The sequence below is a fragment of the Argopecten irradians genome, chromosome 4 (genome assembly GCF_041381155.1).
Source record: "Argopecten irradians isolate NY chromosome 4, Ai_NY, whole genome shotgun sequence".
Classification (NCBI taxonomy): domain Eukaryota; kingdom Metazoa; phylum Mollusca; class Bivalvia; order Pectinida; family Pectinidae; genus Argopecten; species Argopecten irradians.
This window is the reverse complement of record NC_091137.1, coordinates 43,103,185-43,119,373: the sequence shown is the minus strand read 5'-3', so window position 1 is coordinate 43,119,373 and position 16,189 is coordinate 43,103,185. Positions and strand designations below refer to the sequence as shown.

Genomic DNA, 16,189 nt, shown 5'->3' with positions numbered 1-16,189 from the left:
TGTAAGACTCTAAGATGCTAATCAATATTATTTCCATTTACTTTTTAATGCTTATATCGCAGACACAAGAATCTGGATATAAATAGCTACAATAGTTCATATGACTTTGTAGATTACCTTAAAAGAAAACATGCAAATGCAACAAATTAAAAAAAAAAATTTTTTAACCTGGTCTAAATCTCGAAAAGAACCAATATTTAAATTTAGGTTTCAGTAAATTATGGAAAACTTTTAATGTGCCAGATAGAAATTTAAACATGGATACTGTTTTTTAATTATTTTTTTTTTTCATTATTTTTTTCAGTCAAGTGACTTGCAATTCAATACACCTTCTTTACGCATGATAATCAATATTTAAAACTGAAGTACCATCCAAAAACAGATGTTGAAACAGCAAGGGGCATAACAGTCCTTTGACACAAACATATCACATCCAGAACTAGGTTACAACTACAAAGTTAATATACAGTAAACGACCCAATAAGTGCCCATGTCCTTATACGTACCACACCTCTTTTTTGAGGCCTCGATTTCAATTGCCCAGGCATAAATAAAGACCAACCAAAACTACACAAAACTGTATAGATCATTTGCAATAATTTCGTCTCATTTGCACCTTTCCATTTGTTTAAATTTTTTGAATGCCCTGGGCGCTTATTGAGTCTAATACTGTATGGATGATGTGATGTAAGAGTGTCTATGTGTTTTGGTAGACTGCAGTAGTTTGTATTGTTTAATTCACTATTGGGTCAACTTAAGTTTATATTGAACAATTAGTTTTTGAATAATGCATGCTACATATATTAAATATACCAATATCCAATAGCAGGTCTGTTTTGCATAAATATAATTCTGTTTTATTTACTGAATCGCTGGTTGGCACAAAACCCCAACCTGTCTATAAAGGCAACATGTCTATAGCGACCGTTTTTGTCTCCCCTACAGTGGTTGTTATAGACAGGTTTGACTGTATTTCAAAGACATTGCCAGACTTGACAATTTTGTCACTATGACCTAATATGAAAAAACACCAATAACTGGCCTTGAATTTGGCACAAAAACTTAAATTTTGACACACTTTCCTATGTCCAAGAACAAAAAACAAACCAACACCTTACATCTGTTCAGTGCATGTGGTAAATTCAAGGTCATGAACACCCAAAGTTTAAAATCACTGCATCTATATATTGTCACAGGAGAGTAAAGCAAAGTTAGTGGTCAAACCAGGATTAGAACCCAGGATCTCCTGATGGCCTACTGATCGAGCTACCTGGTCTCCAATGATTGACCCAGTCCGATTCTGCTCTAATACAAGAGGCCCAAGAGGCCTTAACGGTCACCTGAGTGCTGATACAGAAAGAGCATTGCAAAGTTGGTTCAAATCTGTAAGAAGTATTTACCAATTAGAATAAACTTAAAGTTAAACCTAACGTTCATAAATTTGTTTTTATATATATAAACTATAGTAAACTTGACCCCCTCCCCAGGGGGAAACATGAGACCCCAGGGTCATATAATCCACAATTTTTGTAAAGGACCTTATGACCTTTCCATCTATAAAGTATTTGACTCATACCAGTTCCAGAATTTCAGAAGATTTTTTTGAAAGTTTTAGCCTATTTGACCCCTTTTGGCCCCGCCCCTAAGGCCCCTGGGGGTCAGTCATGGAAAATTTGTTAATAGGATTCAATGGCCATCTCTTAGGGATAATTCTGACAACATTTGACCAATTTTCTATCATAAATGACTAAATAATGCTCCAAATGTGTGTTCACCATAATATAGTAAACTTATCCCCCTCCCCAGTGGGAAACCTAAAACCCCAGGGTCATATAATTCACAATTTTTGTAGAGGGTCTTGAGACCTTTCTATCTATGAAGAGTATTTGATTTTACCACATCTGTGAGTTTAGAAGAAGATTTTTGAAATTTAAGTCAATTTTATCCTTTTTGGCCCCTCCCACTGTCCCCTGGGGGGTGAGGGTCATATAATTCACAATTTCCTTATGCCTTAGAAGGTGTGTGCAAAATTTCATTAAAATTGCTTCAGCGGTTTTTGAGAAGAAGTCGAAAATGTAAATTGTTTACGAACACACGGCGGATGACGCACGACGACTGACGATTAGATTAGGTCACTTGAGACATCATCTCAGCTAGGTGACCTAATAAAATACTCTAATTCAATAGCTGATAGTTGCATATATCAGCCAGCCTCCAGTAATCTGATGGATTGAAAGTCTAACACAGCTTACTTTTTGTATTAACCCTTTCACCACTATAGGCCATAAAAGACTTATCCAGATCAATGCATGGTAGAGTCTAATAAAGTTATATAGGGGTGAAAGGGTTAAGTGGGTAAGATCTGTGAACATTTTGTATTGAGCAGGTAAGAGTTGTGAAAATTTTGTGTTTTCAGTCATTTCAAAAAGTTAATTCTCTTTGTATATATATTGAGAAACCAGGGAAAGTAACTCTGATATATCAAACTGGGTCCTATAACTGAAAACTACTAGAATATAACCCCTGATGAGTGGTGAATCAAAAGAAAAAATGGCTATTTTCCAATGTAGACCAAAAATAATTTACATTTAATTACCACCATGCATGGTAGGGGGTACAATTAATTCTTCTGCCATACAAGCAGCAGGAGCGACTGCAGACATAATGTCTTGAATAATTAAAGGACTTTACAAGGGTTAACGTAAATGTACACGCATGCAATATGCTTACAACTGCAAAACGTCCGTGAAACAACATCTTCTGTGTGTGAGGTACATATGTACCATTTTATACATGTACCTGATCATAATTCGTTTTTGGATGGAATTTTTATTTTGTCAAAAGCTGACAATGCAAGTTAAAAAAGTATTAGTGATTGAATGAACCGCATGCATTTGAATTTGCATTGTCAGCTTTGTCCTCTAAGAAGATGAAAACCACTTACTAATGTTTCTGATAGCTTTGAAATCCCAATAAAACCCCGATAAAGCTGTACATGTATGCACACCATACACAAAACCCTGGGATTAGTCATGCTTCGGTGATTACCACATATCTTCTGACATCCTGTCCAACTGTCCCATTTTATTGTGTTTCATTGCCCAATAACCATAACAATAATCAACATATCGACTCATTAATTGCCCATTAAACCGGACCATATCACGTCCGGAACTGAGAAAACAGGTAAAACTTACCGATCTGGTCAATGGTCGTGCCCACCTGGTCCGCCTCAGCAACATGTTTATTTGGCGGGAAATATGTTACTCTCGTGTTGCAAGGGAACCAACTCCCGTTGACTTCGAGACGGATACCACATTCAAAGGTACAAAATGTATATATTTGTCCAGTAATGTCGATGACGTCCATTCCAATTTCATACTATTTATTATTTTTTTATTGAAATTATGATCTCCGATATCAGCATCGTAGTGGAGTTTAGACACTGACTGTACGTGGTTTCCGAAGATATTTCAGAGGCATACTTTTTCCAGTAACCTTTTACCATGATGTAACTTTTGATTTGTGATATAATAATCGATAAGAGGTTAGATATGTTTATAAAATCGGATATAAGATACTTTATCTGTGTATATCTTCTCTACGACCTTGATCTTTCAAAGGTCAAAGGTTAACCTATGTAAAACATTTTGCCCTTTCTAATGATTGACTGAACTGCATTTTAACTTTAGTGTGTGTGCTTTTTTTTTGGTATTTTTTTTTCAAATTAGGTCTTCACTTTTACTTTTCTGTATTTAAATATTTTCAATGCTTCCAATAAATAACCAGACATCCCAATGTGTTGTTGTTGCGATAATTTCTAAAAAAAATAGCTATGTTTTTTTATACCTGAGTTGCCAATCGAAATTGCAGTCACTTTTTTAAGCCTTTACCTATTTTTTTTTCAGATTTATCACACACAAAAAATAAATTACATAAAATGTCCATGCAGTGTCTGCTCTAATAGTGTCGTGAAGCCCCATCCATCAATCAATCCATACTCTAAAGGTGTGAGCCAAGGTGAAGACATTACTCCTTTGCTATCAAATCCGCGTTTTTCTTAAAAAAATTATATACGAGAGGTTCTTATTTAAGTAAATTGAAAGCCCAACTTCTATCAATTTTAATGGAAAAAATGTCCATAAAAGTAATAGTAGGGGCATCAATGTTAAGGGCGTAATAGCCAAAATATGAACAACAAAACCTTTTGATTCCGTCAACGATTAATCTGGCGTTTTTGCATAAATGCGAATAATACTGAATTAATCTCATTTCAATTTATCATGTCTAAGAAATCGTCACAAATTCATATTATCATTTAAAAAAATATTATGCATCCGGCTCAAGCTTATTATAGGTACATGTATTACTTTCAGCTACTTCAGAAATAAATACAATTGAACAGTTTCTTTTCAAAAATGATTTTATTTCAACAATATTGTACTAATGGTCTAACGTTAAAGACATTAAAATGAAATGCTGGACCCAGTTGTTGATATAATTATAATAAGCACATCGTAATAAAACATGTGCCCTTGTAGAACCATGTCGGTAAAAAAAAAAAAAAAATAGGTACATGTATTACTTTCAGCTACTTCAGAAATAAATACAATTGAACAGTTTCTTTTCAAAAATGATTTTATTTCAATAATATTGTACTAATGGTACAAACCTAAATTGGTCAAATGTCAAAACCTTCATAGTTCATTACAATGTACAGAATAAAGAAAAAAAAAATATTCAGTGTTTTTTTCAATATTTGTGGTCAAACAAATTTGAATTTCGCATGACCGACATAATAAATAAATGTACATGTATTTTAAAAACTATTACAATTACGGATTAAATAAGGAGATAATCAAAACCTATAATTACTTATCCCTTTCTCCAATCTCAAGCCATAAAAGAGTCTAAAATAAGTTATTGATTATTTATATCCTTACCATTTAATATTGATTTCCAATTGACATGTGAAGAATCTTAAACCTTTTTTAAACCTTTTGCACTAGAACATTTTCATTTTGATACACTATATATGCGTAAAACTTATAGAAGTAGTCAGAAGGCTTTATTTACTATCCCCGATGTTGTCAGAATAATTTATATTTTATCATCCTCTTTCTCGTCTTTTTCTTTCTTCAACAGGCAACATGCCGCAATGATACCCAAAAGCTAAAAACGGAAGAACACATCATTATAAATACAATGATTAGGTACGAAGAAGGTACAAAATTTATAAATTTTAAAATGTTCAAATGAAAACACAGCTAACGATTGAGAGTTATGGTGGCTGATTTCGGCCATGTCGCAATATCATATTGACGACGCAGCAATGCGAAGAGTGACAGTGCGCCATGCAAAGATCGAGATAGTCACTATATGGTGTATTATCGCTTTGTTTTTTGCATGGGGTATTGTCGCTCTGGATCTTAGCACGGCGCATTGTTGTTTTTCACTTGGCGCATTGTCGTACTGTCACTCTTAGCACGACGCATTGTTGCTCTTTGCATTGCGGAGTGCGATTTTGCCCAAATTAGCCAATGGTCCAGGCTATCCTTGTGACGTGAACGAAAATTACATTTTTTTGCTAAATCAATAGAAACTGCTTTAAACCTATACATATTAACGGTAAATTTCAGAAAAATTGCACTTAGAAGTGATTGGGGTAATTGTATTATCTGTATGCCGTTAACATAATCTAGGTAAACTTAAAATGTTCAAAATCAATTTTGTGTTGAAATTTAATTGCGTAAAAATCAGTGCGCATACATTATGGATTCTTTCCTTTTATTGATTTTTTTCACCCCTGTTTTATTTATCCAAAAAACTTGAAATATCTCACATTGAGCAATAATTATATCCAAATGAGTATTAAAACGAAGGAGACTGTTGCATGTCGTACCAATTACAGAAACCATTTTTTCTTGAGGTTACACGAGTGTGTACAAAAAGGTGTACTTTGTGACACGACCCACGGGCACCCTTTTCCTATAACGTACTGTATGAGGCAGTAAGGTTAAACTTATACGATTAGCCTGATCAAATTTCCTCTTGTATTAGCTGTTAAGTTTTTCCCCGCGATTATTTCATTTACACACTTTTTTCTGTCGAAAGTGTTCTAGAAATATCCCTTGACATAGAGACCAATAAAAGTTACTATATTATAAAAATCGGCAGTATAATTCAGCAACTGCGAGACCAATTTTGTCGGAGACAGATGTAATCATATTATACCAATAATTGCTATTACGTACCTCCAGTCCCCCGATACCGGCCCCTACGCCAATCACAATGTTGAAGTATTGACTAAAACGGTCTTTGATGGACTCGTAACAACCCTGGAATACGGAAGTAGAAACAAGAAAAAATTCTACATGTTATTGGTATTTAAAAGCGATGTCAGGCATCAAATTAAAACATGTAAAAATAGCATCGAAAATTTTCAAATGTAAAAAAATAACCCACAAGAGTCGGTTCAGGATGAAGAGAAATATAGAAAAAGAAAGAAAATACTGTAAAGTAACTTGTAAAGAACATGTATTGTAAAGTATTGTAAAAGTATCTTTTGACCTGTGATCTCTATACATTTTGTACATGATAGATATAAACTGGCCTGTGACCTTTACATTTGAGTAGTATGAGTTGACTGCGACCTTTACATTTGTGTAATATCAGTTGGCTGTGATCTGTACCTGTACCTTTTTGTAATATGCGTTGATCTGTGACCTTCACCTTGTAGTAGTATGAGTTGACCTGTGACCTTTACCTTTGAGTAGTATGGGTTGACCTGTGACCTTTACCTTTGAGTAGTATTAGCTGACCTGTGACCTTTACCTTTGAGTAGTATTAGTTGACCTGTGACCTTTACCTTTGAGTAGTATGATTTGATCTTTGACCTCTACCTTAGAGAAGTATGATTTGGTTTTACCTTTGAGTAGTATTAGTTGACCTGTGACCTTTACCTTTGAGTAGTATTAGTTGACCTGTGACCTTTACCTTTGAGTAGTATGATTTGATCTTTGATCTTTACCTTTGAGAAGTATGATTTGACCTTTGACCTTGACCTTTGACCTTTATCTTTGAATGATCTGACCTGTGACCTTTACCTTTGAGTAGTATGAATTGACCTGTGACCTTTACCTTTGAGTAGTATGAGTCGGCCTGTGTAATAGGACACGTAGTATTGACCATGGAGTTGAGAAATCCTGTAAGATCACTAGGGAAGGCGCCCGTGTTGGAGAACTCACAACACGTCGCGGGGATCGTAGCGTTTCCCAGGACGTAATTTCCGCCACCAGAGTCATAGGCGTAGGTCGTATTCCAATTAGAAATTGAGGCGTATTCTGAACCACTGTCCACACCGCAGCATTGGAACTGCAATGTACATAACAAGTGCACATTAGAGGAACGCTTTATGAAATTTATTAATCCGGGAAATTGATACGAAAATGAATTTAATATGGCTTTATAATTAGCTTCATCATCACTGGCTCTATGCCGGGAATCGAATGATGCTGGACGCTGTAAGTTCTATTGAGCGTATCTGTCAAACAACGTTAACGAGTGCATTATAAAAGGAAACGTCAATTATCTGTCAGCTTAAGCAAAAACTTAAGTCTGAGACTGTATTGTGATCCGATCTCATTATATATGCAAAAATTTGCTTTTAATGTGAAAATATTAAAGTGAATAGTCGGGCAAAGAAAACCAGTCTAAATGCGTTCATTGGCCTTCCAAAAGTTCTCACATATTAATACGACGGTCAAGTTCTGCTTAGTTTCCCAGTTCTGACCATTAAAGTAAAGAAAGTTGAAAGCATTGAAAGCGAGGCTGTGTGGAAATGTAACCACGGACATAGTGAGCCGGGAGGACGTTTTAGAACTCCCATACTTTAAATTAATTTCTTTGTAAGGAAACCGTTTGGCGTCATGTAAACAAAATAAAACAATCCGTGTCATGAGTTCATCTGGATCAGGGATGGCTTCCATTGTGCTCACTTGTAATACATACATAGATGTGGACGACATCGAAAGCGAGGCTGATGATGTCAGATGTATCATACGGGCCCTTGTAGCGACTCTGTTGTAACGCTTTCAGATTATCCCGAGCGTACGTCTCAAACTGTAAATATCAAAACATTGTTCGCTCATACAAAGAAACATTGAAAATCCATGTATCAATCTGACACACTTGTCTCTTTAACTTTTTTTTTAAACATGGTTAGAATGTTGCGTCAATATGACGCACTCGCCTCAAACTTTTTTCACCAGTTAAACTGAATATCATTACATGCTTGAGATTCCAAATGCATTAATCAACGTTTTCAGAAAATGGTATCCTTCCAAACGTAGCCGTGACGTAAAATAAACTATCTTAAAAGGTTTGTTTTGAATAAAACGAATTATACACTGCATCTGTATTCATATATATGTTGTACATTTAAAGTGAATAGTCGGGCAAAGAAAATTAGTTTAAATGCGTTCATGGGCCTTCCAAAAGTTCTCACATATTAATACGACGGTCAAGTTCTGCTTACGTTTCCCAGTTTTGACCATTGAAATAAAGAAAAGTTGAAAGCATTGAAAGCGAGGCTGCGTGGAAATGTAACCACGGACATAGTCAGCCGGGAGGACGTTTTAGGATTCCTATACTTTAAACTAATTTCTTTGTACGCAGACAGATTTTCACGAGATATTTTATTTTTCTATTTCATAAGAAATTATACTGGATACATTCACACCAATTTTACCGACTTTAGCCATCCTTGCCCGACTGTTCACTTTAAAGGGTTTAAAGAAAACATGTCTAAATACACATTTAGGATATCAGTAACTGTATATTACAGGTGCATTTTTTAATACAATTTTAATTCCTTCAACATTTTCTCATAGTTATGCCTAAGACGATTAGACATTTCATGCAATAAAAGGAGTGATTGTATCACAAATTACTAGTTTTCGAGTTTACTTAGGTCGTGTTTGCTTTAACCATTTCAAGTTATGAAGCTGGTAACAAACATTTTTAAGCCAATTAAACGGCTCGTTACAAGCAAGATGAGATTACGAGAACATGCATGGTGGCCACATTCCTTGCCGGTTTTTGTCCTATTTGCCATTGCAGTGCACTAAGGCTACCTACCATACACTGCCCTTATAGTTAATCCAAGGTATATGGTTGTTTACATTACGTATCAATGTAATTCAGTCATCAAGATTCGAGTATTTTCCTATAGTTTTGTACCTATGATATCTATCAACAGGCCGGCCTACTATTGTTGGTATTAAATATTAGTGAAATTTATTGGCGGACATTTAATGACGCACCGATAACATTTATTTAAGCTCCATTTGAGAATGTTATGTTAATATGGAATTCATGAATATTGTTCATTTGTTGATAGATTCTACGAAGACCAGGAAAGCATGTAGTATTTTTTCTGGTAAATGTGAATGTTTCCTCACTTTTATACAGCGATTGTGTCTAAACCTAAAAGATAACACAGGACAGCGCGTTAAAAGAATACCACTTTTAGATGTGTCTTATAATGTCTTCAAAGACGAGCGATCCCAGTTGGAAATTAACGAATATCAAATTGAAGAGAAAGACTTTTCATGCAAACAAATTATAAACATTAGATCATTTAAACAAATCAACATGGCTTGTATGAACATGTGCACATTAAATGTTATAATAAACCCCAGAACCCTATCGTTGGCCCTTACCTCATTTTTGTAGACAATGGAGAGTACCACAGCAGTGCCCTGTCCTAACAATATCGTCACCACGATCACAATGTACTGTAAAACAAATTACAAATACTAGTTTAAAGTGTCTTAGCTATATGCTTAATCAGTGATATGAGATAGCCCAAAAATGGATGAGAGTACCACTATTGCAGAAAGACCCAAAACGGATATGCCACAGCCTCCCAAAACATACAAGACATTCGTACACAAAACACATTTCATACTGTGGAGGCCGTTCCTTTAATGACCCTTGTTACTACGACGTTAAACATAATCAACCAACCAATTAGTAGAACGAATATACGTACCCGGTCTACTATACAGTACTATACCTTTCGGCTGGATACGAAATGGTCACCATGTGTGCTAAGCAATGCCTCAGAAAATCACTCGGGCACAATTTTCTATACTTTGTTGTAGGTTTCCAATAATTTTAATCGTATATATGCATTTATATATTAGATTTTTTCCCCAAAAGAAACATAAGGACCATTCTTAATATCTACTTTACCACCACTCATAAGACGTCAAATTCATAATTTTTAGACTTGCCGTATAATTTTTCCTTCGAAGAGACCATCGTATTTATATGTGAAAAAAATATGTTTCGCTGTAAATTTGATATTTACACGGTTCAGTTTTTATTGCCTAGTAGGTATAAGTGATAATGTGTAGTACAGACGTTTTAATAATGGTTTGTATGATCATTTCTTTGCTCCATTAGTAGTAATAGGCACCAACTGTAGCTCTAAAGACAACACCATTATATATTAATTATTTGTTTTTAAGTCTTTTGAGCTACTTTATTGCATTCTCGGCCGGAAGGGAAGTAACTCTGATGGACGAGAAAGCAATATTGCAGCTAATCAACTAGTAGATGTACTAAATATTGAGAAACATTCACTTACTATCTAAAAGTACATGGCATACATATTGGAAAATGAAATATTTTTGTGGTAATTTCTGATACCTTACTAAATTATCGTAAACAAATTTAACAGTAACGGTTTAATAATAATAAGATGAAAGTCTAATTGAGAAAACAAGGATTGAAATGTTTCCTTGTGCTTTGTCATATGATTAAGCGCTTTTAGATGTATCAAAAAATATATATCATGAATTTTTTTCTTTTGTGTGTAAAACATAATATAATTGTTTTATGTTCAACGAATCAAAGAAAAGTTTCCACACAACAAAACCATTCCTGTAATGCAGAATCCAAACCTTGCTGAACTATATATTTTGACAAAATCACAAGAAATTATCTTCAATCCTGAACAATAAACTGAAAATAGAACTAGACATATAGTGAAATTCTTAAAATCACAAAACAAAACAAAAGACACATACTTAACCAAATTTGCAAAACTTATGTAATACAACTTTCATTAAAATCGTAGAAAAGTAAAAAGAGTGAAATGCTACTTACTATAATAAGACATTTATTGTTCTCACAGCACGCACCACAGAAGCCCATCAACGCCGTAATGAAGACGAAGCCTCCCAGTCCAATGAAGACGTACGCCGCTGACTCCAGCAAGGATGGCGTCACGACGTCATCAACGTTTAAAGAACTTGTGGCACTTCTCGTCAGAACGAGAATCTCGCTCTTATCTAGTAGGATGAAGATCCCGCCGGCCAGGCATCCTCCACCAAACAGCTGATAATAAACAGGTAATAAGTCTGAAATATCGTATGGAACAACAACAACGGTTGTTTTCATGAAATTAGATCTTAAATATTTTCTTGTTTAAAAGGTTTTGAGGCTTTGCTTTTCCGAAATGTGTTCTACAGCTGAGTTTATGAAGTTGGTCTAGAACATATGCATTTCAATTTTCAGAGAAATAACCATCCAGGTGAGTAATTCAAGAAGAAAAAGAGAGATTCTCTTAATCGTTTGGGGAAGTTGGAAAGTAATTGTGAATATTTTTATACGAAAAAGCTGTGACGAAAATATCAAAAATAGAAAAACAACCAGACATGATTTTACAAGTAAGAGATTGTCAAGCTATTACGCTGTCTAATTTTTCGTGATTATAACTAAATACGAGAAAATGTAATATTTTAGATGTTTTGAAACCATCGCTCTCTTACTATAAACTTAAATCTATGATTCATTTTATCGATCAAATTTTCGCAGATATCATTGTAATGTGCCGAGAAATCGCGACAAAATATATGGTATATTGTCTATATAAACTATGATACATGTCATACCTTCCGGACTAACTATAACCAACGTACACAATAATTTTCCGTGTTCAATGACAAGAAAGGTATATTTTAAGATACATGTTCTTTGAGGAAATGCTTTCATTTTGTTACGTTGTAAGACTCTAAGATGCTAATCAATATTATTTCCATTTACTTTTTAATGCTTATATCGCAGACACAAGAATCTGGATATAAATAGCTACAATAGTAGTTCATATGACTTACTGTAGTATTACCTTAAAAGAAAACATGCAAATGCAACAAATTAAAAAAAAAAATTTTTTTTAACCTGGTCTAATCTCGAAAAGAACCAATATTTAAATTTAGGTTTCAGTAAATTATGGAAAACTTTTAATGTGCCAGATAGAAATTTAAACATGGATACTGTTTTTTTAATTTTTTTTTTTTTTTCATTATTTTTTTCAGTCAAGTGACTTGCAATTCAATACACCTTCTTTACGCAAGATAATCAATATTTAAAACTGAAGTACCATCCAAAAACAGATGTTGAAAACAGCAAGGGGCCATAACAGTCCTTTGACACAAACATATCACATCCAGAACTAGGTTAGTTCTGTTTGATCAATCTACAAAAGTTAATATACAGTAAACGACCCAATAAGTGCCCATGTCCTTATACGTACCACACCTCTTTTTTGAGGGCCTCGATTTCAATTGCCCAGGCATTAAATAAAGACCAACCAAAACTACACAAAACTGTATAGATTCATTTTGCAATAATTTCGTCTCATTTGCACCTTTCCATTTGTTTAAATTTTTTGAATGCCCTGGGCGCTTATTGAGTCTTAATACCTGTATGGATGATGTGATGTAAGAGTGTCTATGTGTTTTGGTTAGACTGCAGTAGTTTGTATTGTTTAATTCACTATTGGGTCAACTTATAGTTTATATTGAACATTTAGTTTTTTGAATAATGCATGCTACATATATTAAATATACCAATATCCAATAGCAGGTCTGTTTTGCATAAATATAATTCTGTTTTATTTACTGAATCGCTGGTTGGCACAAAACCCCAACCTGTCTATAAAGGCAACATGTCTATAGCGACCGTTTTTCTGTCTCCCCTACAGTGGTTGTTATAGACAGGTTTGACTGTATTTCAAAGACATTGCCAGACTTGACAATTTTGTCACTATGACCTAATATGAAAAAACACCAATAACTGGCCTTGAATTTGGCACAAAAACTTAAATTTTGACACACTTTCCTATGTCCAAGAACAAAAAACAAACCAACACCTTACATCTGTTCAGTGCATGTGGTAAATTCAAGGTCATGAACACCCAAAGTTTAAAATCACTGCATCTATATATTGTCACAGGAGAGTAAAGCAAAAGTTAGTTGGTCAAACCAGGATTAGAACCCAGGATCTCCTGATGGCCTACTGATCGAGCTACCTGGTCTCCAATGATTGACCCAGTCCGATTCTGCTCTAATACAAGAGGCCCAAGAGGCCTTTACGGTCACCTGAGTGCTGATACAGAAAGAGCATTGCAAAGTTGGTTCAAATCTGTAAAAAGTATTTACCAATTAGAATAAACTTAAAGTTAAACCTAACGTTCATAAATTTGTTTTTATATATATAAACTATAGTAAACTTGACCCCCTCCCCTGGGGGAAACATGAGACCCCAAGGGTCATATAATCCACAATTTTTGTAAAGGACCTTATGACCTTTCCATCTATAAAGTATTTGACTCATACCAGTTCCAGAATTTCAGAAGATTTTTTTTGAAAGTTTTAGCCTATTTGACCCCTTTTGGTCCCCACCCCTAAGGCCCCTGGGGGTCAGTCATGGAAAATTTGTTAATAGGATTCAATGGCCATCTCTTAGGGATAATTCTGACAACATTTGACCAATTTTCTATCATAAATGACTAAATAATGCTCCAAATGTGTGTTCACCATAATATAGTAAACTTATCCCCCTCCCAGTGGGAAACCTACAACACCCAGGGTCATATTTTCACAAAATTTTGTAGAGGGCCTTGAGACCTTTCTATCTATGAAGAGTATTTGATTTTACCACATCTGTGAGTTTAGAAGAAAGATTTTTGAAATTTAAATCAATTTTTATCCTTTTTGGCCCCTCCCACTGTCCCCCTGGGGGGTGAGGGTCATATAATTCACAATTGTCCCTTACAGCCTTAGAAGGTAATGTTGTGCCAAAATTTCATTCTAAAATTTGGCTTCAGCGGTTTTTGAGAAGATGTCGGAATAATGTAAAATTGTTAACGGAATCAACACGGCGGATGACGCACTGACGACAGACGATTAGAATTCAGGGTCACTTGAGACATCATCTCTGCTAGGTGAACTAATAAAATACTCATAAATTCAATCAGATGATTCAGTTGCATATATCAGCCAGCCTCCAGTAATCTTGATTGGACTTGAAAGTCTAACACAGGGCTTACTTTTTGTATTTAACCTTTTCACCACTATAGGCCATATAAGAGACTTGTATCCAGATCAATGCATGGTTGAGTTAATTTAATGTTATATATGGGTGTTGAAAGGGTTTATAATGTGGGTAAGATCTGTGAAACATCTTTGTATTCGTGCAGGTAATGAGTATGTGAATAAATTTTGTGTTTTCAGTTCATTTCATAAAGTTAATTCTCTTTGTATATTTTTTGGAGATACACAGGGGTAGTATCTCTGGATGATATTTCTATACTGGGTCCTGATAAATGATATTCTACTAGAATTATTATACCCCTGATGTGTGGGTGGATTCAAAATGAATATTACTGGACTATTTTTCCTATGTAGACCACAAAATTATATTTACATTTAAATACTTCCTCCATGCATTGTTGGGGGTACATATATTATTTACTAGCTTGCCCATAACAGAGCAGGCAGGATGCGTCTGCAGATACATATTGTCTTGAATAATTAAAGGGACTTTACAGAGGGGTTTAAACGTTAATTGTACACAGAATTGCCATTTTGCTTTACAGAACTGCCAAAAACGTCGCGTGAAAACAACATCTTCTGTGGGGGAGGTACCATATGTAACTATGTATTACATGTACCTGCTCTTTTAATTCGTGTTTTTGGATGGAATTTTTATTTTGTCAAAAGCTGACAATGCAAGTTAAAAAAGTATTAGTGATTGAATGAACCGCATGCATTTGAATTTGCATTGTCAGCTTTGTCCTCTAAGAAGATGAAAACCACTTACTAATGTTTCTGATAGCTTTGAAATCCCAATAAAACCCCGATAAAGCTGTACATGTATGCACACCATACACAAAACCCTGGGATTAGTCATGCTTCGGTGATTACCACATATCTTCTGACATCCTGTCCAACTGTCCCATTTTTTTGTGTTTCATTGCCCAATAACCACAACAATAATCAACATATCGACTCATTAATTGCCCATTAAACCGGACCATATCACGTCCGGAACTGAGAAAACAGGTAAAACTTACCGATCTGGTCAATGTTTGTGCCCACCTGGTCCGCCTCAGCAACATGTTTATTTGGCGGGAAATATGTTACTCTCGTGTTGCAAGGGAACCAACTCCCGTTGACTTCGAGACGGATACCACATTCAAAGGTACAAAATGTATATATTTGTCCAGTAATGTCGATGACGTCCATTCCAATTTCATACTATTTATTATTTTTTTATTGAAATTATGATCTCCGATATCAGCATCGTAGTGGAGTTTAGACACTGACTGTACGTGGTTTCCGAAGATATTTCAGAGGCATACTTTTTCAGTAACCTTTTACCATGATGTAACTTTTGATTTGTGATATAATAATCGATAAGAGGTTAGATATGTTTATAAAATCGGATATAAGATACTTTATCTGTGTATATCTTCTCTACGACCTTGATCTTTCAAAGGTCAAAGGTTAACCTATGTAAAACATTTTGCCCTTTCTAATGATTGACTGAACTGCATTTTAAACTTTAGTGTGTGTGCTTTTTTTTTGGTATTTTTTTTTCAAATTAGGTCTTCACTTTTACTTTTCTGTATTTAAATATTTTCAATGCTTCCAATAAATAACCAGACATCCCAATGTGTTGTTGTTGCGATAATTTCTAAAAAAAATAGCTATTTTTTTTTATACCTGAGTTGCCAATCGAAATTGCAGTCACTTTTTTAAGCCTTTACCTATTTTTTTTTCAGATTTATCACACACAAAAAATAAATTACATAAAATGTCCATGCAGTGTCTGC

The 16,189-nt window shown here is 34.7% G+C and overlaps 2 protein-coding genes across 5 annotated transcripts in view; both read right to left on the bottom strand.

The window, feature by feature from the left end:
* Positions 1 to 15,481, bottom strand: part of LOC138321758 (synaptotagmin-1-like) — a 176,165-nt gene extending 160,684 nt beyond the window's left edge. For 3 of the 4 annotated variants that reach the window (XM_069265698.1, XM_069265701.1, XM_069265702.1), the window contains exon 1: positions 3,198 to 3,265. The gene's annotated coding sequence lies outside the window, so the exon portion shown is untranslated. Of the gene's footprint in view, positions 1 to 3,197; positions 3,266 to 15,427 lie in introns of those variants that run through there. The other variant, XM_069265700.1, reaches the window with a different exon arrangement.
* Positions 4,369 to 15,599, bottom strand: LOC138322312 (tetraspanin-18-like). Its single transcript, XM_069266348.1, has 7 exons — positions 15,428 to 15,599; positions 11,176 to 11,429; positions 9,723 to 9,797; positions 8,011 to 8,121; positions 7,141 to 7,374; positions 6,255 to 6,338; positions 4,369 to 5,172 (listed from the first exon to the last, which is right to left on the bottom strand). Exons 1-7 carry the CDS (start codon positions 15,597 to 15,599, stop codon positions 5,101 to 5,103), a joined length of 1,002 nt encoding a protein of 333 aa, XP_069122449.1. The 3' UTR covers positions 4,369 to 5,100.
* Between the last annotated feature and the right edge of the window lie 590 nt (positions 15,600 to 16,189).

Coding starts and splice junctions, on each gene's coding strand:
- LOC138322312 (XM_069266348.1), bottom strand. CDS start 15,599: ATGGACGTCATCGACATTACTGGACAAATATATACATTTTGTACCTTT. Junction 7,375..8,010: donor TCGATGTCGTCCACATCTAT/GTATGTATTACA, acceptor TGTACATTGCAG/TTCCAATGCTGCGGTGTGGA. Junction 6,339..7,140: donor CCGACTCATACTACTCAAAG/GTAAAGGTCACA, acceptor TCCGTATTCCAG/GGTTGTTACGAGTCCATCAA.